The sequence below is a fragment of the Oryzias latipes genome, chromosome 3 (genome assembly GCF_053564925.1).
Source record: "Oryzias latipes strain Hd-rR chromosome 3, Olatipes_Hd-rR_3.1".
Taxonomy (NCBI): domain Eukaryota; kingdom Metazoa; phylum Chordata; class Actinopteri; order Beloniformes; family Adrianichthyidae; genus Oryzias; species Oryzias latipes.
In genome coordinates, this window is record NC_136239.1 from 21,752,743 (window position 1) to 21,776,493 (window position 23,751).

The following is a 23,751-nucleotide window of genomic DNA, read 5'->3' on the forward strand; positions in this document are numbered from 1 at the left end:
TTGGGTTCCTAATCTTCTCTCCAAAGAGGCTTTCACAGCAACGGCATTTCTTCCATACCTGAAGGGGCCTTCCATAACAATCCTCTGCTGCGAACCATGTAAGCCCAAACACTGAGTACCTTTCTAAAGCCCAAATGTAGTTTTATTTGCAATGAGGCCAACTCCTGAAACTTTTCCAAGACAAATGTCCAGAAGATGGTGCCATACTCGCTCAGTGAAGTGTTGAGTGTTGAACCCCCACCCTACTGTGTTTTGGTCCTTACAGACACCTTTATGACAACCCTCTGTCTTTTGTGGGCACCACAGCTTTCCAGAATCTATCTGAGCTACACTCCTTGTAAGATGTTACTTTAAAGATTCAATCATTTTCAATCATGTTTTAATATTATTATTTTAATGTTGATTTTGTTTTTCACTGTTTTTGTTTCAGGATTTTGCGTGGAGCCAATAAGATGCGGGATTTCCCCGTCCTTACAGGAACTAAAAACCTTGAGAGTCTGTAAGAAAACTTATTGTCAGATGTTGTGCTTCTTTAATGTTTCTCAGAAGGTATTTTATTTGACTTTCTTTTTTTTGTGGGCGGGGCTTTAGGACCCTATCTGGAACCAAAATATCATCTTTACCCATGGATCTCTGTGAGAACCTCAGGCTGCTGCGAACACTGTGAGAGACTTTTCTGGTTCTAGTGAGGATGTTTGTTAACAAAAGCAGTTCAACACTTCAGCCTATGTTTGTCTGAATGAGGCGATGATGGCATGAACAGAGGAACGTTTGTACATGTTAGTGGGACGTTCTAGCCCCTTTTTTTATTGATCCTAATCTTGTGCATTTTGTTCATCAATTTTGACAGTATTTGAACTCTTGCAGATACATTTTTAGATCAAGCCAAAACAATGAAACATTTTTGCTGGATTTTTGTTCAATGTAAAATGTAACATAAGTGAAGCAAACACTGGCGAGAAGAAAAACAATTCTTCATTTAGGAGGAAGAGCTATAGTTTATCATTTCGTCTGTCTTCATTGGTTTTGAATTGTCCCAGATGTCTTGTTATTGAATCCATTTTTCTTTCTTTATCAGGGACCTGTCCTACAATGAAATAGAGCAGTTACCATCCTTCCAGGGCTGCATCCACATACAAGAGATGTAAGAAAAAGCTGTTTTACAATCATTTCTGACAGGGATCACAAAACACATCTATTCTTTTATGGCAATCATTTGTTCTGACGTAGTACATAATAATAAAAAATATCCCAACTCTGTTTTTCTTTGAAATCTGTAGAAGTTTTCAGCACAATAAAATCCAGCAGATTGACAGAGACACCTTCCAAAGTCTCTCTGCGCTCCATCTGCTGTAAGTCAAACGCTCGGACATTCAACAGTTGTGTGTTGTTGGGCTTGTGAGCTCATTGTGTTGTGATATTACAGAGATCTGAGCAGAAATCAAATCCAAGTCATTCACAGAGATGCTTTCCTCACCCTAACCTCCCTCAACAACCTGTGAGTTCACCTGGAGTTTATATATTTTTTGAAAAGAGCAACATTTTTGTCCTTTTCCACCAAACTCCAAAACTTTTGTCTTTTCTTTTTCCAGAGACCTGAGTATGAACTCTCTGGCTACCATCCCTTCAAGAGGCTTGAGTGCTGTCAGTCAGCTGAAACTGTCTGGGAACCCTCAGATGAAAAACATGCTCACTGCAAAAGATCTGCCAAAACTCATGTGAGGAAGAACTTGTACATTTTTTACCAAGTTAAAGCAGTTGATTTTAGGCACGTGGATCTGAAATTACCCAACTCTTCATCTGCGCCATCTACTGAAGCGTGAAGCGAGGTGATGCACGATTGAATGTAGATGGAGCAAAAGTCCATGAAGGTGAAACGAGAAAGTTAGAGGAGTAGGTGCATCAGATGAAACAATAAAAACGAATAAAAGGTAGCTTGACGGTTACCATTGTAAAAGATTAAATTTGTAGTTCTATATTTTTAAAAGAGCTAGTGCAGTTTCAAGTTTGTAATTTAGGACAAAGGAAAAACAGGCTTTTCCAGATCAAACAAAACCTATTCATTCTAGTTTTTTCACACAGTAATGTAATTTACTGTTTATAGAAATGGCATCAAGAAATGTCTCGATCTGCACTCAAAGATTTTAGCTAGCACTGCACAGTTGTAGAAAACAGCATCCCGTTAGTTATTGTAGCTGATGCTCTGGAATTAAAACCAGACACTGTGATTAGTAGGAGCGTTTGCATAGCTGCTGCAGGATCCCAAATGTCAAATCCAAGATGGTCTTTAACTGATGGTTGTTTATCTGCAGGTCCATCTCTGTCCCTTATGCTTACCAGTGCTGTGCGTTTGTTGGGTGTGACTCCTCTTCCAAGGATTCCAGCATGAAGAAATCTGCAGGTGCAATTGGTAAAAGATTTATTCTAGGAATTGAATATATTGCATTATCTATCACTGAACTGGACATTCCAGTTATCTTAGATTTTGTATGAAAAGAAAAGGCTGAAATAGTTTCTACCAACGATCTTTATTAGGACGGTGCATTCAGTGTTTGTTCTTTTTTGTGGTCTTTTAGTTGGAGATGATGGAGAACAGATCTCAATGGTTATGCATTGCTCTCCTTCTCCAGGTAAATTACTTTCTGAAGGTTTGAAATATCAGCCCTGAGGTTCTTCTGAAGGGACAGCCGTTCCTTGTGCAGGGTCATCTTTTTTTTTTTTTAACTACTGTGTCTTTGTTCAGGCGCTCTAAAGCCTTGTGAGCACCTCCTGGGTAACTGGATGATCCGCCTGACAGTCTGGTTCATCTGCCTGGTGTCGCTGGTCTTCAACAGTCTGGTGCTGGTGGTGACCTTCTCTCCTATTCACCAATCAGTTGGTCACTCTCACTATCTGGCCCCGCCTCTGTCCCCAGCCAGACTGTTAATGGGGCTGCTGGCTCTGGCTAACCTACTCACAGGCCTGTATGTTGGCGTGCTGACGGCGCTCGATGCTGCCACGTGGGGATCCTTCGCCGACTTCGGTGTGTGGTGGGAGATGGGCCCTGGCTGCAAGATCACAGGAGCACTGGCCGTTTTCTCGTCAGAGTGGTCCGTCTTATTACTGTCCCTGGCTGCTGTGGAGCGCAGCGTTGCCGTGTGGAAAATTCTTGGAAAAGCCATCATCTCGCCTCGCAGAAACGGCAAAAGCCGTCGAAGATGCTTGGGAGGAGATCGACGCTTTGGCCTGGCCGCGGGGCTGCTGGGGATGCTGGCCGCTGCCGTAGCCTGCCTGCCTCTCCTGGCCACCGCCGAGCAGACCATGTCCCCCCTCTGCCTGCCCTTTGCGGGCGGTGAGAGCGCCACTCTGAGTGTTACAGTCCTTCTGGTGCTGCTCAACGCCCTGGCTTACCTGTTCACGGCTGCCGTGTACACCCAGCTGTACTGCCACCTAGGCAGAGTGGAGCTGGCGGATCCAGGCCAAACCGGCGCCCTCCGCCATGTAGCCTGGCTCATCTTCACCAACTGCATTTTCTTCTGTCCCGTGGCAGCTTTCTCTTTTGCCCCCCTCTTGACTGGTTCCACAGCCGGCGGCCCAGAGATCGCCAAGTCTGTCACCCTTATTTTCTTCCCGCTGCCGGCTTGCCTGAACCCAGTTTTGTACGTTTTCTTTAGCCCCGCTTTCAGAGAGGACTGGCTCAGACTTCGTGGAGGCTTAAGCGGGGAGATGAAGACTGGGGCTGAAAATCACCAAGATGACGGCGGTGGAGACTCTGAACTCACAGATGGAGGTTCCTCCACCCACCTGGGCTTTGACTGTGGCATGTACACACAGATCTGTGGAGAGCCCGTTGTTTGCGAGCAGTGTGAGGCGGCGCTGCGTGTCCGGACCTGCTCTTCCCCCTCGTCCTCCGTCTGCAGACATTTGACGAAGTCTTATAGCTGTCCCACCCTGCTGGCGGGAGCTGCTGCATGCCAGCGCAGCGGGGGGCTTTGGGCGGACAGCAGCACGCCCTCTGCTCAGTCCGAATACGCTGACGAGGGAGACTCATTTGTGTCGGACAGCTCAGACCAGATTCAGGCCTGCGGCAGAGCCTGCTTCTGCCAAAGCAGAGGCCTTCCTCTGGTACACTACTCACACAACATACCTCGAGTCAAAGACTGACAGCTCCTGTGTTCACATGTGAATTTAGATTCACCACAAATCTAAGAAATGTGCCAACAGCCCTTTTTGTTTCATCAAGCACCTATGTTTGTAGATCAGAGTTTTGCAGCCAATCATTCAAAGGGAAACTGACTTTGAAGGTTCCTGATCTGAACTGTTCCACAGAGAATTCTGCAGAGGAAGCTTTTGCCTTTGTGCCTCTTGATTCTGTTCGGCATTGCGATTCTAAATGTGGTGTGCGTTTGTTTTTGTACCTTTTCTGTTTCCTTAAGCTTTGTAAATATGAATCTTGTCGAATTTGAAAGCTTCATCACATCCATGGTTGATTTTTTTTTTTTTTTTTATTACATTTTTTATAAATTTGTAGCAAATGTAATAATCATAATAGATGTTTTTAGTATGAATGTAAACTGTTGTCTTCTCTCAGTGGGACAAATAAGTTAAAATTCAATTGAGGAAAACAAAAAGCCCATGCTTTAAGTTCAGTAAGACTAAGAATGTGATCAAAGTAGCAGAAATCACTGTTTCAGGCCTGACCACGCTCCGTGGTTTGGTTCATACATGTTATTTATTACTTTAGCAGCAGTGGTGCTCGGATGGAGAATCTTTCAGGTGTAGAAAAATGTGGCCTCAGAATGAGAAGGTGTACAGATTGTAACACAAGTTTTCATTCAACAGCGTGCACATACACAGGTTTGGGTTATGGTGTTCTTTTAAATTGGGCTTCTGGTTCTTTTCAGTCTCTGACCTTTCAGTTTTTTATGGTTTCCAAAATGTCTAAATGCCAAATGCACACGTTCTGTTTTTTAGATGTTCGTATTCACATTTGGGAAAAAACAAAGAGGATTAACAAGATTAAAAGCTTGTTGTTTCCCATTCTTTGGTTTTTAAACAGGTTAGAATTAAAAAATGAAAAGTAAATTAAGGATTTTGAAACAAATTTCACACAAAACAATCCAACATTTTTGAAAAGATAAAAAACAAGTGCAGTTCAGTATCCTAGATTAAGACAAAACTAATAAACTACCTTCATCCACCTTTGATTTTAAAGCCCTTCAGGATGTTAACTGACTGAATCAAAAATTCTCTGAGAACAGAGACCAGAAAAATGAAATCCTTTCTCCTTCAGAGCTGGGAACACTCAAGTGTCAGATCATTTAAATATCAGTGAAATGGATTTTGATTTAAAAGAGGAGCTCAAAGTCGTGAATGTAATCCTTCAACCTGTTTCAAATCAGCACACTGATGAACTGTCAAGTGAATTTATTGGGATGTGTAGAGCGAGGCGCGGAAATGGCCCGCTTTAATCCAAAAACAGGTGATCACTACCTTTGTGAATCTATTTTTATCTGTCATCTGTGCCACTGATTTGGATTTCCCTATAGAGAAAAAAGACTTTTTATTTTAGGTGACTCTGATTCTGATTGTATATGAAACTGATGTATTCATTGTGTTATCAGAAGAGGGTTACTGTGAGACGAGGTCAAAAACAGAATTTTCATGGTCGGGGCCGAGCTGAGTAAGCGTAACTGGGACACGGGGCTGATTGACAGCGGGTGTACTGGAGCACGATTGCACACATTTAAGGTGGCCACACCCTCAAAGCATGTATGCACAAGTGCACGTCATGTGAGAGCTCAGGAATTCCGGCAATGCAATGTACTCTGCCACCAGCAAGACGTCTGCAACCTTCACCATGCAATGTTGATTCTCATTTCTTTTCTCAATCATAGTTCTTGCTAAACCAAAAACTCTTCATTTGATCTTGCTTACCTTTCAGTTGATTGTATTTGTTTGTAAAAGGAGCATATGTTTGTAGAAAAAAGGAAACAGGTAATCAAAATGGGATTCTGACTAAGAAAGCTACCTCCTCCTCTGTAGTTGCTGCCTGCTCGTAAAAAATCTGTTGTCATGTGTCCGTTTGCCTCGGCTTCATGTTCAGTTTTTGCTGTTTCGTGCTAACTGTGGGAGGAATCTATCTACTCTAAACTGTGATTTCTTTTTTTTTTCCTTCACTAAACCGTAACATTAGGTTTTCCTTCATTTTTCAGAGATATAAAGTTGCAAAACATATGAAATATTTCACCTAATTACAGTTCATATTGAATCTTACATGTTGTTCTTTTCATGTTGGATCTCGTGTTGCATTTTGTTTAAACCTAGAAAATCTGTTTTTTATGCTAATGAATAAAGTTTTTAAAAAGTGAGGTTTTTTTTTATTTGAACAATTTCCACAATATTAAGTTGCAACATTATAACAGCCCAGCTTATTTGTCGAAAGTAAATAAATCAGTGCTGTTACTGAGCTCAAAAGGAAAATGTATTTTTAAAACTAGAAGGAGCTGCATTTCCAGAAGAAAATGCAGGGTTGAATGCTGTACTGCTGAATGAAAGCTGAATTAGCTGAAGAAATGGCTGAACTGTACTGGAAGAACCATGAAAAGTTAAAGGTGCAAAAGTCCTAGCAGGAATAAGCTGAAAAAGTTGAACATTGTAATAGTAGAATGGCTGAAATAGGTCAAAATTTGTAGGACTTAAGCATGAAAGCTGAAATTGTTGAAAAAATGGCTGAATTGTTGAAAATTTGAAGATGTTGCTAAAATGGCTAAAAGTACTAGCATTGGAATCAGCATCATCAACTGACTCCAAAAAACACGTTGTTTGAGAGTATTATATTGGTAAAAGCTACATGTTCTAAGTTGATAGAAAATCCAGTCTTTTCAAAATGGCAGCTTTTCTATTGATTTTATCTCCATAGCAACCATTTTATGTTTGGGTCGCCTGGAGATGAGGAACAAATCAACGTCGGTTTCAGATGAATCGGAAAAAGTAAACTTTTGGACGTCCTTAGCAACGAACTTTGTTTGCTAACCACGCCCACATTCCTTATATGTCCAGATCCAGTGAATTTCAATATGTTCAGTTCCAGCCATGGATGAAGTTTATTGCAATATTTTCTTCAGATTTTGTCAAAAAATGCCCACCAAACAGTAGGTAGTGTTGCCATCCCATAATAATTTCAAAACGTATGTTGAAGTCCAAAGCCTTGTGAGCATTTCAATGTTTGAACGGTGCCTCTAGCTGAAAGCATGTTAAAGTTATAATGCTTGAAAGCAACAAAGGTTTTCAAGGATTCTCCATGTATTTAAATGAAGCAAAAATCTTGGAAAATCCTGGAAAATCTTGGAATATCTTGAAAAGTTCAAAGATTTGAAAGACTAAAAGTCGTAGCTGAATGGAATAAGCTGAAAGGGTTGAACATTGTAATAGTAGAATGGTAAAAATAGGTGAAAGTTTGAAGAAGTTTAAAATTGCCTCACATTTTGGCACAAAATGGCCGCCAAACTGTAGGTGGTGTTGCCATCCCATAATAATTTTGAGCCTTATGTTGAAGTCCAAAGCCTTGTGAATATTTCAATATTTGAACGGTGTCTCTAGCCAAAAGAATGTTAAAGTTACAATTGTTTAAAAAAGCAAAGGTGTGGTCAATGGAGCAAAATAATTGGAAAATCCGGGAATATCCGGGAATATCTGGAAAAGTCCAAGGATTTGAAGAACAAAATGTCATAGCTAGAATAAGATGAAAGAGCTGAACATTTCCATAGTCGAACGGTTAAAATAGGTGAAAAATTGTAGAAGGAGTTTAACTGTGAACTTCTGCACGAAAAATTCTCCATGTATTTCAATGGAGCAAAAATTCCCGGAAAACCGGGAATATCTTAAAAAGTAAAAGGATTTGAAAAACCAAAAGTCATAGCACAAATAAGCAGAAAGAGCTGAACATTTTAAAAGTTGAATGGTTACAATCGGTTAAAAATTGTAGAAGGAGTTAAGCGGCGAAAAACGGCGGAAGATAGGCGTAAAGAATAATAAATAAAGAGAAACAGGAAAACAAAGGGTTGAATGCTTTACAGCATTCAACCAAATAAAGAGAAACAGGAAAACAAAGGGTTGAATGCTTTACAGCATTCAACCAATTATAAGTTTGGTGATGTTTTTCTCCAAAATGGTTTAAAATTATAGAAACTCAAGAAAGCAGGATTGAACATTACAATGTGTTATATTACAAAACAAAATGGCAAATTAAGCTTTTAAAAGCCTTTTTTTTTAGGCTCAGTCGTTTGGCCGCTAGGGACACCCGGTGGTTGAATAGACCCAATAACAATCCTGTAACATTGGGAGTTGGGTCAACTAGACCCACTATACAGTCCTCTGAACCTTTGTTCTTCATTGATTTGTGATCTTCACTGGTGTTCATGGATTACATGAAATCTTTCCACCTTTATGCACCTTTGTCATGGTAGGGAGAACATGTCAATGGAAGGGTGGGGTCATCTAAGACAGCACAAGGGTTAAAATGAATTTTGAATTCTAAAAGAACAAACCCCATGAACATTTTAGACATTAAAAAAATCTAAACTCTCTTATCTACAGTTTAAAAACTATTTAGAAAAATGTAAAAGTAGCTCACAAAACATGACATGCAAATCGTTGGTTTGGATAATTTCAAAAAACATTTTACGTTTGGCAATAAATATGAAAGGGCAAAATTGATGCGCAGAAAACTGTAAAGAATAAAGAATTTGATGAATCATCAATGGCAATATTGTTGTTGAAGGCCTAATGATTTGTGATTGAAGTGTTTATAAATCTATCTGTCCAGCTGGTTGGCTGCAACTTCCACAAATACCTGTCCTGAGATCTATTTACTGCCAATGGAGTAAGTTTCCATTTCTGTTATATTACTATTTGACAGAACTCTGAGGAGCTCTGGTCTGGACTGTAGACTTAAGAGGCTTTTCATTCTGCATTAAGCATTTCAAAAATGAACCATATTAAGAAAATGTTTTATTTTGTCAGTCACTTGGGGAAGTAGAATGTAATTACTTTTTAGCCATACTAAACATGATAATACTGTTTGTTCCCCTCTGGTGAACCATAGAGATTAGACGCTCAGTGAAGTCCTTCTCCAGCCGTCGCAATTCACAAAACGCTCAGCTGAGTCAAAATTAGTTGCCGTTCCAAAATGTTCTGTTTTTTTGTGGGTTCTGAGAGCCTCAAAGCTGTTGTGGATGCTTTTATTTTTAAGCTGCTACCATTGCTTGTGTCTGATAACTGGACTGAGTGACTCCTCCCCCCATGGGTTCCAAATAGGAAGTACCCACCCACTCCAAGACGCCAAAATCCCAAAGACGTCTACTGATTGTTACTTTTTTTCTTACCTTGTTCTTGCTAATCCTATTATTTCTGTAGTGTTAAGTTATTCAAGTTATGATCTGGCAGATCAGATGCTTCAATAGAAGTATGTGATGGCTACTGGCCCCACATCAAATGTTCAAAATGTTGATGTCTGTTTCGCAAAAAGATGACAACTGAATTGACTTCATTTTATTGCAAGTAAGTCCTTTTCTATGGATGATGTCACACCTGCTCAGTCCAGTTCTCATATACAGTCAATGGCTGCTAGTCAGAAATGAGGACTTAGGTCTCACGTGCAGAGATCTGACCTGAGACTCATTCTCAAGTGCTTGAGATGTGAGGTGTATAACTTCTGAATCAATGTTCATTTGTTTGTCCTGGTTTTTTATCTGCAGAACGTTGGCGTCACATTCTAAAAGTAAAGGTTTTCTAACAAAGCTTTTGCATCAGGAATGCAGAAACACCAACTGCCTGTTATTGTGTCTCTAGTTGTTTTAAGTAGTTCAACGAGAACTTGTAATAAGAGTTTCATTTCAACCAAGGGTTTTGAGACTTGAGTTTTGAATGTTACTTGAACCTAAATGCAAAGACTTCAGACTAGGACGTTTAAAAAGAGACTTGTGAGCCTCTCTTGCTCCCTGATCTTCTTTAGAACAGCGAGACACGGGAAGCCTGAGTGCGACTACATCAAAGACATGACACGAGTAATCCTTCAGGAGCTTTGGCAGCAGAAAAACGCCAGCATGTGTTTCACGGCGCTGACACGTCCTCAGTGTCCCTTTTCTGCGCTGCACATATTAGGACCATGCCTCACACTTCTGACATAAGTGAGAATCTGAGTAAGGAAACCAACCTCTTAGCAGCTACTCATCTTTCCTTTGGAAGCAGCCAGTTGTGAGTTTGAAACGGCTCATCTGATCACAGCATTTATGCCACGCACCTTTACTGAAAGGGAAGACAATCAACCCATTTCCTTGTTTTCAATGCACTCTTTATACACACCAAACAAGCTGATTGACAAGTGTTAGCCAACTATCTAAAACCACAATTTAGTTCCCATCTTTTTCTTTTTTTTTTTCCCCAACACGTATGATTCTAAAACTTAAAAGTTTGAAATCTCCATCGTCCAGGCTTCTGTACATCAGCTATCGTTTATGAAGCTATATTTGTCGAAATCTGGTGATGTGGAACCATCAACAAATCAGAGACAAGTCCGTCTTCTCTTCATCTATGGGACAAGAGCCTTAATTGTTGGCATCTTTCTTTTCCTCCTTGGATATTTGAGCTGCAAACCAAAAGAAGAGAATAAACCTATGTCAACAAGTTAAGAGATACGAACAACTGCACAATCAGGCTAAGCCAACAGCTGTTTGACTATTAGATGATTATTTACTAAGTTAAAAAGAGAAAAAACACAAGTGAAGAAAAAATTATCTAAAAATTATAATAAATGTAATAAATATGATTTTCTCTGCTAATAACTTGCTGTATTTTAACTTCAGAGCAGCATGATGTGTTAATGAAAACAAAATCCAGTTACTACAAAAAAAAGGTCTAACTCAGATTAAAAATGTTACAAAACTTTAGCTAAATATTTCCTTTTTCATGTCACTGAAGTGGCGGAGAAAGATTCGGTATGAGACGTACAGTAAAGCAGAGGATGTGAGGTTCTTGTTAAAACAAGAATGTGTGTCGTTAAAAGCATCCTTGTCAGAATACTTACGTCGAACTTCCAGTTTGCATTCCACTACGTCCTCCCCGCAGTCATTGACGGCCTTGCACGTGTACACTCCTCCATCAAACGGACAGGGCTTTCGGATCTCCAGCGTCAGGACCCCCTGCTTGCTCAGCATGCGGTACTTGGCTTCGTTTGAAATGTCCATTTTGTTTTTGTACCAAGTCACCTTGGGCTAACAAAGCGGGAGGACACGTCTTGAGTTAAAGGGAGGTTTGAGAAAGCTGGTAGCTCAGTGTTGTTGGGGTGATTGCTCCCCCTCACCTTTGGTATTCCTCTCACCGCACAGCTGAGCGTGGTACTGTATCCCGCTATGACAGAACGGTTCACCAGAGGATGTGTAAACTTTGGCGGCTCTGAGAAGTCATGCTCCTTATAGTTTGGAGCCTTGTAAAGGATACCTGAAGGGTCAAACAGACGTGTTTTATTTTTGATCGAAATCATTCTGATTTTCCTTCAGCTTTCAGTGTGTACACCCACCTGTTTTCTGGATGTACACGCTGTCCTTTGTGGTGCACGGTTCTGGACTCAAGCCCACCAGGTTGATGGAGAAAACCCTGAAGATGTACTCGTTTCCCATGATGAGGTCAGACACAACGCAGTGTGTCCTCCTGTAGTGTTCGTGCACCGTGTACCACTCCTTCACAAGAATCACAAGGAGAACTTTAGAGACTCATTCTGTGGAGCTGGAACTGCTCGATGTGTGCAGTTGAGCTGAGCGGCGTCCTGGGGGAATCCTTTGACATCCGTGCTGAAGCTGTTCCGGAAACTAAAGCAACTGGAGAGGGGTGCAGTTTGCTAGGCAACCACTAGGTGGCCTTAAACACAATCAAGTCATACAGCATTCATTTTAATGTTAAATGGTTTATTTTAAAACAGAATTAAAAACTTTTGGAGTGGGTAAATCTGTTTTAGGAAAATATTTAGGAGACCTGTGCAGGTGAAAATTAGTTTTTCACAACTTTGTATGGTGTTTTAAAACTGCACTGACTGATAGGGGTTTTTAATTGGCATGTGTTGTGGTTTTTGTCCCTCGTTTTCTTAAAGCCTAACATTTGGAGACATCATTAAACTAAAACCTGACAGCAAAGACTTAAAACTGTTCACTAAACAGCTCAGCCTTCAGCAGTTTGTCGTGTCAACATTTCTGACATCCATCTTCTTTTTTTGAGGATCCAGAAATAAACGACCTGATCCAGATGATCAGCAAGCAGCAGGTAGGACATTTGAAAAACCTTGTGGACAGTGGCACCTAGAGGCCAACAATTTGGCCCCTCCCACCAATTTTTACTCAAAATGAGAGGCATAAACGAAGGTTGTTATACGAAGGTTCCTGTGGCGCTACGTCCACACCGCCCCCTGCAAGACTTGGTCAAACAACTGCTTTCAATGAAAAGTCTATGTATACGCGCATAAGTGTGCATTTTCAAAACGCTCTGGTTCTGTTGTAGCTACGCAAGTTTCAATGACCGTTTTCAGGCTCCACGTACAAAACATGCAACTATTGATTGCTCGCCGAAAGTTAAACCATATCAGACTTGGACAAATCAGGGATTTAGATTTGGTTTTGACCGTATGGATGGTGCCCCCTTTAGTTCATGGAAGTGTCAACCAGCTGAAATTTGATTATGAAGGAGAAATTCATTATTGCGGTTAGTGTCCCGCTGGAAATATACAACACCAAGTGTTTCATCTATCGGAATAGAGCAGTGAAAGAAAAATCCTAGAGCAAGACTTGTGAGATTTGCACTGCTTGGACATTTTGCACCAAACCTCTTCCAACAATAGGTAAACAGTAGAAAAAGAGGAAGATTCCCCTCCCTGCTTGTCCAGTGTGAACACTGTCGGCTAAATGTGCGTTCAAGAAGCCACATTTAGCTCATTCTTGGATGCGTGTCACATGCCTGGTGTGAACGCAGCTTGAGACTTTCATTCAGAAATGAATGTCTTGTTTCAAATTTTTTCTTAAATCAGTGACATAGAAATAATGCTTGATTCTTGTTCAAATGTGGCAAAAGTAGAAACATTATTTCATGATGCTGCTTTTATAAAAGCAGCAGTGTAACTTGTTTATTGTTTTGGAGCAGAAATGAAACAGGATAGGGGCAGAATTATTGCACATTTGCCCCCTTAGTAGTGCTATCTCTCATATTAAGCACACACACACACACACACACACACACACACACACACACACACACACACACACACACACACACCAGTATCAGTAACACAATAATCAACATTTCAAAGCTCACTCTGTAAGCGAGCCAAATCAAATTGATCTAATAAAGACTCCAGTGTAACATGAACCACCACCATCCAAGCTAGGTGGGAAACTTTGGCTCTGCGTCACCGCACAGACAACCCGGTCCAGGTCAAGGCTAGTGGGATAAGATTAGGACATTCCTAGGCGACATTGTTCCTGGCAGGTCGAGGTGGAGGAAGGTGTCAGTTGAAGTTCTTGCCAAAGGCTCATAATGCTTCTCTGCGGAGTAGACTGTGTGCTCGGCGTGGGCTAATTACAGAATGCATGTCACAAGCGGGGGCCGGGCTATTCCCCACTGTTCCCCATGCTTGATGAGCACTGATCCTGCTAGATTGTCCGCGAGTGGGGACACAAACGAGGCCAGATGGAAAGAAATGTAAACTAATACTAATGATTCTAAAGCGCATCTAGGTCATGGAGGACTCGCTGTAGCTGCCACCACACTGCTTCACAGTGCAGTTTTCCAATTCTTTCCATGGTGCTTATTACACATTAGAGATGAGGGCAGTTAAGAGATTTCTAGGGTTTTTCCCAAAGGATCTTCATGCATAATTATATTTATACTTAAATTGATGACAACATTTGAAGGACTGTGTGTTTAAGTCTTATTTCTGCCAACTGAAGCCTGAGAAATTAAATTATCTTCTGCTCTTTACGTCTTACTAACAATAAAATCAGGTTTTAGGAGTATACCCTCCGATTATTGGGTTAAACTATTACTTTTCTGTCTAACTGCAGTCAGCATTGAACATTTTTGCTGTCCTAAATTCAATTTAGCAGTATTCACAGACATTAGGATCCAGCTGAGTCTTACCATGGTTTTCTTGTCAGCTTTCTGGATGTTGTAGCCACTTATTTCACAGTTACCGTTGTCCTTTGGTGGTTTCCACTCGAGCGCCACATTGAAACCCCAGGTATCCACAATCTTCAGGGCCTCAGGAGGACCTGGGAGATCTACAGAAAGAAAATATCCTTTAGATATGTGTGCACTGTTGCAGTCGAGCCTGCATGCACGCAATCCTCCTACCAACAATCTGCAGCGTGACTCTAGCCGTATCTTCCACATTCTCAATCTCCACCTTCAGATCGTACTGCCCTGAGTGGATTCTCTCTGTCTTACGGATGAAGAGGATGGTGTCAAATTCACTGTTCCTCACATTAGCAAATGAGGGACTGAGAGGCTCCCCATCTTTAGTCCAAGAAACCTTTGGCCTGGGCTTCCCCTGTGTATCAAGGACATCAGAGTTACAAAAGAATCATGTTTAATGGTGTCTAATAAGAAAATCCTTTGATATTTTGACAAAATAAGTGGCAATAAAGACTGAGACAAAAATCTGTTGCTGTTGTTTTTAACATGTTCTTGTGGCGTTTTTCTGATGATGGCGGACATGTATGCAGAAAATTCAGCTTAAAATTGCATTTATGAATTTTTTTTAAATTAAAAACAGTCATGAATCAACAACAGATGAAAAACTAGGTTTTGAAAAAAAAAGAGCTTATTTATGGGGGGCGAATATAAAGTGCCATGTACAGTACAGACAAAAAGTTTGGACACACCTTCCCATTCATTTGAATGAGAAGGTGTGTCTGAACTTTTGGTCTGTACTGTACGGCTTTGTTTTCCTCGTCCGACCTCCGGGATTTATCTCATTTAGGAGATTTATCTCATTTTGGTTGTAAGCTAGCTCAAACAGAGTGTAAACAGAGAGCTCTCAGCAACAGGAAGGGGAAGGGTGGGTGGGGTTGCTCTGCAGCAACGTTTCCATCCACAGTTTAGAGGTGAATTGAACTATTGCCGCTCTGCAGAAAGAATTTCATAGAAAACAATACCATTTTTTTTTTCCAATTTGGGCTAAAAACGGCATAATTATATTTAAAAGAACACTGGGAGCATTTTTAAAATAGATCAAAAGAGGATCAGAGTGGGACTTTAAGCTTCCAATGGATGTTGGGTTGGATAATCCGTTAACTACACTGTAAAGACAGATTTTAGCTGATGCACAAAAACGTTATTTTCTCTGACAAAAATTAAAAACATTTAAAATAAAATATTAAAATAGTTTTTTTTTGTCATTTTTGCATTCAAAGAAAACCAAACAGCAACCTAATGCTAACGTTTACTTTTTAATTGTTTTTTTCACTTACAGCAAAGTGTTGTGAAATGTGGGTTTTAAATGGTGATCCCCATCAGCATTTTTCATTGCAATGATGTTTTAAATAACTTAGAACTGAAGTCCACAAAACCTGAAATGGGATCATGATGTTGACCACGTCGCCAACTTTTTTGATGATAGTCTGCCGAAGAGTTCTTGGGAGCCAAATTTTAGGGCGCTCTGAGAAAGAGGAAGAAGAAGAAGCATTTTTATCATCAAAAAAGGAACTTTGTGGTTACATGAGGAGTAATGTTAGCCTGCCATGACAGAGGAGGGAAGTTCCAGACTTTTCCAGGAACCAAATGACCGGAGCTGACGACTTAAACGGGATTTTCGTGACATCAGACCAGTGCTACAGCCGACTGTCATCATCTCTGCAGTCAAGCTGCAGGTCAGACCTCCAGGAGAACTGGTAGCTTTTTTAAGTATCACACAATCTTTGGATACTTACGCATAATCTCTCTGATGGTGACTGGTTGAGCCAAAGTGGCTGGAGCGCTGGGTCCTGCCATGTTGAAAGCTCGCACCCGGAACTGCAGTTTGTCTCCGGTGTTCAGGTCTCTGATAGTCGCTGATGTCCTTTCAGTCAGACCCTGGAAGGCTGGTATCCATTCATCAGCTGCCACCAGAAACACACCAATGCTTCTGAGAGTGTCATATACGTTTGTAACAACAGAAACTCAGCAAAAACTTGCAAGTGAAACATTGGTTTATAATCATTCCATCATGCAAGCAGTCCATAAAAGCTGCACTGTATATAAGTCAGTCTTTATAATGAAGTGATCTTTGTTTTACTAATCAAAATGCATGCATGAATCTGGTTGTAACACTCACTGCCCTCCTTGCGGTACTCAATCCCATAACCCTGGAGCTCAGCAGCGCCAATCCTCTCAGGAGCCCGCCATTTCAGAGAGATGGAAGAGTCGCTGATGTCCTCGACACACAGCCCAATAGGTTCACTTGTGGGGGCTATGATCAGAGCAGACGACAGAGTTTTAGTTTGCATAATCAGTAACAAAATCAAAGTTTTAAATAAATGAAAAGAAAAGAAAAAACTTGATGAGCCTCCATGGGATGCCTATGATTTCAAGCACGAAAAAAAAAAAATTCTAAACTATTGATACCCTCGAGTACTGTAGCTGTACATTGTTTCAGTGCAGCAGCAGGATTATCTGAAGTTTAGGCAAAAACATTTCCTTCATATGTGCAGTAATATGAATTATTAAAGGAAGAAGCACCACATAGTTAGACTTAGACCTTCAATCTGCTACTCCTGGGCTGGTTTTCACATCGTTTGGTGTTTCATAGAGCTGTTTAATCATAGCTTCTTAGGGGGACTGTGACAATCAGTTTGTTTGATTAATTTTTCTAGAGCAGATATTGGGCTGTTTTCCTTGTGTTTTAGTTCTTGTTTTGTTCAAATTTCTCAGGTTTATTTTAATTCTGCCTCTTATTGGATTCTTGTAAACCTGTTTTTTTTTACCTGCTTGGAAGACCATGTAAACTCACAAACAGACTTTTCTTCTTCTAACATCCATTTCTGTTGAAGCCAGCACAGCATCGTCCTTCATACTGAAAAAGATGAGTTATACGGCACACCTGGACTTCGCTGCTGGGTTAAAGTCACAGTGCCTGCTGTGCTTTCTGCCCCGAAAGAAGAATAATGCCACAACTTCAGTGCACATTAAAGGTTTTGATGCATTAGTTACTTCCCACGCGATCATTTGCTCCATTGGCGCCAAAAACAAACCAGTCTGAAACAGCATGGTTTTAATGCAACATAAAAAAAATTTAAATCACTGAAGAAGAAATTAACAGCCGATTAAAAATATCTAAACGATGGTTTAGTTAGAACTAAACTAGAAAGACGAGCAATAAGAAAGTAACAAATGTGTGGAAAGACAGAAGCATTTTTATGATGGATGCCACATGTTTTTATCCAATAAAAGAGCTGTCTGCTGGGTTCTAAAGGGTGTTAAAAAAATAAAAAGAAACGATACAAATGGAAGGAATTTTTGAAGGGATTCATTCCTAAATTGATTCTATTTACTTGATCGTTTGTTGAGAAGTTTATTTGAAATTTGGGTCGAGGGAAACCAAACTCACTGTTGCAGGGATTATAGATGCAGAACACAAATGTAGTTTACATCTGTTAGTAAATTCAGGATCAATTATCAGCATCAATCCTCTCAAACACACAGAACCCGGAGCCTGAAAGATCCACAGAAACCCTCCAACTAACAGCGGAAGATACTAAATGCCTACTGTGAACAGGCTGCAGCTCTGGCCCAGCATCAGCTTCCACAGGTGTTTCTTCTGTCGGGGATGCATCTCCACTCTCTGCAGGAGGAGGAGCACCCCCTTGTGCATCCTCAGCTGGAGTTCCCTCCTCTGCACCGGAGCAAACTTCTACAGAAGGAGCTGCTAACAGGCCACTACGGGTTTTAGGAGGCGGATGTGTTCCCGCTTCGACTTCGCAGACCTCTGACTCTGGACGTTCTCCTGCTCTGTCCTCTGGCTGCCGTTCTTCCGAAGACTTTTTATCTGCTATCTTTGGGAGCTTAGGCTTTGTCATCCTTTCTCAGAGTGGGACGGCCCTGCTGGAAGTTGAAGCTGCCAGTCGTTTCTCTCATGTCTTTTAGCTCACTCTGTCATCCTGCATCCTCTCCTCACACCCAGAGACTTTCCTTCCCCATCCTCTTTTGTAGAAACAATGCAGCAGCCCCCACAGTAGTAATAAACAACTCTGTGTTTAGCAGCTTCCTAAGACAGAGTCCTGGTCTCCCATGCCATTATTTATAGAGCGAGATACCGTGAATAGTTTCCTAATCTGTGGTCTTACTGATGATTGACCATCTGCACACACTCTTAAATCAACAAACTCAGGAGCAGGTGGTTCGAAGGAAGCATGTGCCACTGGTTTACAGGATTCTTGACTGTGCTGCTTTTAGGTCTGGAAGGAGGCCGGAAGTTTCCTTTTAGCTCTATGAACTTATGTTATGTATTTGTTTGGCAATTCTTAACTCGTTTTCATATAAAGCAAGAATTACTTCCTGAATTATCAATTGAAGGATGTGACATTTGGGAAAAGCTTTTAGAATTTCATTCCTGAAACCCCAAAAGAGTATCTTCACCTTGGCGACAACCAAAATGTTTTGCATGTTGAGGTGGTATTAAGACATGAATAAACTTCAATTGTGTTCTCTTCCAATCTTCCAAAAACGTCAACCTGTTATAAGTTTGCTGAGCAACTTAGAAAAATGTTATCATAAGAAACAAAAACCTGAGTTGTCACTAAAAAATGCTTTTATTAGCTGTCATTTATTTTTAAAGATCATTTAATTTTTTTTTAAATAGCTTGCTTTTTCTGCAGTGTACAAAAATGAGTCTCTTCGCCACAAAAGATAAAGCCCACAGATAAAGGGAATTAATACCTGTTGACACCTGTAGGGGGAGCCTGCAATTTAATTCTATGTGTGTGGCTTGATAGACAGTAAACACTTAGGCCTGGAAGGCAACAGACAGGAGTGCAGTCTTATTTTGTTGTTCCAAACATTAATAAAGAGGAGATCTGATAACATTTGATGCAGTTTTTGGCCAAAATTAAAGAACCTGGAATGTAGTTTAGAAATCCGCCTCTGAGTTATGGGCAGGACTGTTGGCGTGGAGCAACTCCGCCCCACTTCCCCATCCTATTGCGCAGAGCTCTGAGTGGGGAGCTCCAAACCATTTTTTCTACATCACAAATAAGCTCTTTTTCAAACAGAATTTTTTCATCTGCTCCTGATTTTGAACTATTTGAATAAAGAAATACCCAGAAATGAACATTTGTGGGTCTTTAATGTCTACAATTGGAGGTTTGTGACAAATGGTGCACGCATCAGTGTTCAGATCTCATGCCTTAAAAAAATCTTCAAATGCAGCCCTTTTTACATAACACTCCTTTTGTGTATTTCTGTTAATCTGGGGAATGCTTCTAAAGTTAAAATAAATGAAAAATGTGAAAAAAGAAGTTTGTCGTTTTTGAAACTAAAAACTCACCAACTGGCACAAATGGTTGAGAGGCAGGACTGTGGCGAGACATGCCGATACTGTTGACAGCGTAGACTCGCATCTCGTAGGGCACGCCTTCAATCATCCGCTTGGCCTCGTAGGTTGTTTCCGGGAAAGGCTCAAAGTTCAGTCTCATCCATCTATAACTCTTCAGCTTCTTTCTCTCCACTACATAACCTGAGAAATCAAACAGCAACTTTTTATTGATCTTTTTGCCTTTTGGAAAAAATTTTAAGGAGAATAAGTAGTGATTTCTTTCGCATGGTTTGACTGGTGGTGCGACCTATGTGGGATTTTTAAATAAATATCTCTCAAAAGTGCAATTTATACACCAGTGTGACTTATATCTGATTTTTTTCTTCTTTATTTTGCATTAACTTAGCTCTGTGGCTTGTACTCAGGAGCAATTTATAGTCCGAAAAATAGGATAAGTAGGCGTTATGCTATCTTAACAAGAGTTTTTTTAATGTTATTTACCAGTGATTGGCTGTCCACCATCAAACTGGGGAGGCTCCCACTGAACAACACAGGAGTCTTCCCCAACGCTGAGAATCTTGGGAGCTTGAGGAGGATCTGGAACATCTGGGAGAAGAGAGCCTCGTCATTCCAAACATGACTGTGCGGCCATGTTTAGGTCCATCTTCAGAAGGAACTTACCAACAACTTTCACGTTGATGTCAGCAGTGTCTTCTCCTGCAGGGTTTCGTACCACAACGGAGTAGATGCCTTCGTCCTGCCTTTCAGCTCCTTCAATGGTGAAGACGCAGTGGCCCGTGGTGGTTTCCACACGGACTCTTCCGTCTCCCTCTGAGATGACCTACACAGTAACATATGTGGGCTTATACCATGTCTGACCTTTAGACGGATGTTTGTCTGACAGATTCGGCAGGAGATGTCGTTCCAAACCTGCAAGATATGCAAATGTCCTCAAAAATGTTAATGAAATGGACACACTTGCTCCAATATTTTATGTGGTGCACCTTTCTGTACATGTTGATTACATCTTATGTAATTTACGGCTAAAACAATGCAGCTCTTGGCCATGGGGCACTCTAGTTCAGATATGCTATTTTCCCACAAACATTGTGGGTCGCCACCACTACCCTTTTTTGCATGATTTCACCCTCACAGGATGTAAAGTGGACAACTTCAGAGTACTTCTCACTGGACCACATCAGAGAAATCTCTATTGGATTTGCCAGAACAGGTTTTTCTCACTCTCCACATCTCTCTGTTCTGCAGCTTGCCAGCTTTTCATCTGCTTCTTGAGCTTAATAATGATTTGAACTCCGTGTTGAAGCAGGGGGACATGCACAAGGGGGTGTTCAAGAGTGAAAAATAAGAGCATTATGTCACTCTCTATGTGAAAAGATACTCACTGTGCAGTCTGCTGTTCCCCTCAGAGAAAAGATTCAGACGACAAACTTACCTTATGAACATGGATGGATATCATTTACTCATTTTATAACGCCGTTGCATTTAGTGTATGAAACTGACATTATCATAGAAAAAATTGGAAATGATCTCTAAAAACCTAGGTGTCCTAGAAATATTTTTTTATGCCGGTAGCCTTTTCTTTGCCTTTAAATTGTGACTAAAGTGTGGTGAAAAAATGACTATATGAACCCGGGAAAGCTACTATGTTAAAACATGTGTGCACAGTCTATCCCAGGGGTGTCAGAGAGGTGAAAATGTGTGAGAGCTAACCAACTGGCCTGCATTCTTTGAACCCTTACATTGACATCACTGGCAAATGAGATATTTAATAAAACAGAAATACATGTTAAACATGTCTGGTCTATCCAATGCTTTTCAAAGAGATCCCAACCCTTAATAAAATCTAAATAACATTTAAAAACTAGCAAAACCCTCACTAGGGCTGGAGAGGCTGAGACTGCAAATGGGCAAACTTACCTCTCCATCCTTTAGACTCCAAGAGGCTGCACAACCTTCATTTTCTTCTCCATCAGCGTTTAAAGAACTATCCTACGGAAAGCAAAGCAATAAAAGCCAACGAGAACAGAGAGGGCGCCTTACCTCTCTTTGTTAATCATTGCTTTCAGCTGTTAATGGCAACCTGCTTCCTCAGCTTGGTGAAAACATACATTTTTGGCAGAGCAGCAGAGATTGCATTAGCATCAGCTAACAAGTATCACCCATGATTACAGTTATTTTCAACCTGAACAAATTAGTTGATAAAATGCACATTATTATGTATTCTGTCACTTTTATTTCTAACTTGACATTGCATTAGTTAGACTCATTTGGTCAGACATTACCCATTGCATTTTGGGCAGATGACATTGTCGGTTTACCTTTTCTCTTTTGGTCCAGATCACAGTGGGGGCAGGATCTCCTGTTATGGGAACATCAAGGCGCAGCTTGTTTCCTGCCACAACTACAATAGTTGACTCAGCTGTGCGACCCAAACAGTCAAGATGGATCTTAGGAGGATCTGTGAAAAAAGAAAAGGTAGAACTGTTTGAAATGGTCTGCATTTTTCGTTGTGAAAGCGTGCAGGAGTTTAGATGGTTTTGTACCTTGACGAGGAACAAAATCAATCTTCACCTCTGCAGTTAGAGGGAAAAAAAGAGGCAGAAATCATTAACAATTACCTGAGGAGCTTTATTGACAATTTAAATGAGTACAGTAACAACAGTGAGGTTTACCTATGAAGTTGAGCTTGGCTGAAAGGTTGAAAGCATAGCCGTCTGGCACAAAAGTATAGTCTCCTTCATCCTCTGGTTTGACCTCATCTATAGTAAGTTTGTGGATCCTGGATGCTCAAAAAAAATATGATATTGTCCGAAAAGGAAAAACATATTTTTCATCAAGGCTTTACACCTTTCGCTCACTTTTTCTCACCTGCCGATATGGGATATATTGATTCTAGGATCGGGCTTGACTTCCACTCCGTTCTTGTACCACGTTCCCCGCACGTTCTCATCGGACACCTCACATTTGAAGACCGCCTGGTCCTTGGCCTTCACGGTGAGGTCTGCAATGCTTTGGTACACCTCCAGTTCTTTCTCTGAGGTCAGAAAAAGCACAGTATCCCATGAAAGAAAATGGAAATGCATCCGTTTGTATGCATTAATAATGCGATAACGGCGGGCCATTGTGAGGTGTTTTCTTTGTGCTCCGTATCTTGGCAACCGACACAAGGGGAATATTTAATTGAGCCTACCATTGAGGAGGATATGAAAACCAAGTGCAGGAGCTTTGGTTTGTTACCGTATATCACAGGAAATTCACCACACCAAGTAAATAAGCTTTTATCTATGGATGATAACACCATTTCAAGAGTTTGATGTCAGCTCACTGCCTGAGGAAGCAAATATAGGGATGGATGGCATTATAGCGTGATCTCTGCTATGGACCGAGCTGTTGATCCCTGCAGCTGGATGAAAGCTGGTAATTTTCTGCAGGCTTGATCCTTAAATAACAGGTTAAGACCAACATATTTGCTCAAAAAAAAGATTGTATTTTTTTTACTTTTCATTTGGCTTTTTCTGTAGCAGCATCAGCAGAGTAAAGGTTTTTTCATCAGTTTTGGTTATGTGCTGCTGCCAAAACAGGAGTCAAGGCCTTTGCAGACCTGTGCCCTTCAGGTGAAATCCCGGTTTTCTAACTTTAGCTCTGCTGCAAGTTTGGCAAGGACATGCAAGCTATACAAAGGCAAGCAGCATGCCAAGAATGGGAAGACTGCATGACCAGCTGTTGGTAACCTGGGAAAATGAAAGAACTTGAATTCATCCGTGACAGCAGAGTCGCTCCGAGCACAGCCGACACTCACCCTGCACCAGGAGTTCAGCCACCGACTCGCCGCCGTTTGTTTTGACCTTGTAGTGACCGCAGTCTTCCTTAGTGGCTTCGTTTATGATCAGCACATGCTTGCAGCCATCTTTTTTAAAGCGATATTTGAACGACTCGTCTCGCGTCAGTTCCACTCCATCTTTCTCCCTGGAACAAAAAAGTTCAGTGTAGAAAGTAATTGAATTCCCTCAAATCCACATTCTTTTCCTGAAGATTTTGTTCAATGGTGTAATCTACAATTATTTGAAACCGCAAATTGTGGCATCTCTATAAAGTAGCTTGATTTGCTTTTAATACAGATTAAAATGTCTCCTTGCATGTATCCATGAAACTATGGATGAGTGTGAACCAAACTGCGCAAACTAAAACTTACCTCTATCTAA

The 23,751-nt window shown here is 40.8% G+C and overlaps 2 protein-coding genes across 3 annotated transcripts in view; one reads left to right on the forward strand and one right to left on the reverse strand.

Annotated features, from left to right (window-relative positions):
- lgr4 (leucine-rich repeat containing G protein-coupled receptor 4) overlaps nucleotides 1–6,350 on the forward strand; it is a 31,434-nt gene extending 25,084 nt beyond the window's left edge. The window contains exons 8-18 of one of the 2 annotated variants that reach the window (XM_011489840.4): nucleotides 27–98; nucleotides 266–337; nucleotides 431–499; nucleotides 592–663; nucleotides 1,079–1,144; nucleotides 1,281–1,352; nucleotides 1,427–1,498; nucleotides 1,593–1,718; nucleotides 2,313–2,410; nucleotides 2,577–2,630; nucleotides 2,744–6,350. In XM_011489840.4, the coding sequence (XP_011488142.1) occupies nucleotides 27–98; nucleotides 266–337; nucleotides 431–499; nucleotides 592–663; nucleotides 1,079–1,144; nucleotides 1,281–1,352; nucleotides 1,427–1,498; nucleotides 1,593–1,718; nucleotides 2,313–2,410; nucleotides 2,577–2,630; nucleotides 2,744–4,143 (2,173 nt within the window). In that variant the 3' untranslated portion in view covers nucleotides 4,144–6,350. The remainder of the gene's footprint in view (nucleotides 1–26; nucleotides 99–265; nucleotides 338–430; nucleotides 500–591; nucleotides 664–1,078; nucleotides 1,145–1,280; nucleotides 1,353–1,426; nucleotides 1,499–1,592; nucleotides 1,719–2,312; nucleotides 2,411–2,576; nucleotides 2,631–2,743) is intronic. The other variant, XM_011489843.4, reaches the window with a different exon arrangement.
- A 3,961-nt stretch (nucleotides 6,351–10,311) lies between these two features.
- The window catches only part of mybpc3 (myosin binding protein C3), a 28,092-nt gene continuing 14,652 nt past the window's right edge, over nucleotides 10,312–23,751 (reverse strand). Inside the window, exons 14-30 of the mRNA XM_078945347.1 lie at nucleotides 23,349–23,515; nucleotides 22,418–22,583; nucleotides 22,222–22,328; nucleotides 22,093–22,122; nucleotides 21,868–22,007; nucleotides 20,210–20,369; nucleotides 20,030–20,134; nucleotides 19,541–19,729; nucleotides 16,334–16,468; nucleotides 15,951–16,118; nucleotides 15,591–15,679; nucleotides 14,374–14,569; nucleotides 14,161–14,300; nucleotides 11,558–11,717; nucleotides 11,342–11,478; nucleotides 11,066–11,252; nucleotides 10,312–10,627 (exon numbers count right to left, since the gene is read on the reverse strand). Of these exons, the coding sequence (XP_078801473.1) occupies nucleotides 10,587–10,627; nucleotides 11,066–11,252; nucleotides 11,342–11,478; nucleotides 11,558–11,717; nucleotides 14,161–14,300; nucleotides 14,374–14,569; nucleotides 15,591–15,679; nucleotides 15,951–16,118; nucleotides 16,334–16,468; nucleotides 19,541–19,729; nucleotides 20,030–20,134; nucleotides 20,210–20,369; nucleotides 21,868–22,007; nucleotides 22,093–22,122; nucleotides 22,222–22,328; nucleotides 22,418–22,583; nucleotides 23,349–23,515 (2,317 nt within the window). The 3' untranslated portion in view covers nucleotides 10,312–10,586. The remainder of the gene's footprint in view (nucleotides 10,628–11,065; nucleotides 11,253–11,341; nucleotides 11,479–11,557; nucleotides 11,718–14,160; nucleotides 14,301–14,373; nucleotides 14,570–15,590; nucleotides 15,680–15,950; nucleotides 16,119–16,333; nucleotides 16,469–19,540; nucleotides 19,730–20,029; nucleotides 20,135–20,209; nucleotides 20,370–21,867; nucleotides 22,008–22,092; nucleotides 22,123–22,221; nucleotides 22,329–22,417; nucleotides 22,584–23,348; nucleotides 23,516–23,751) is intronic.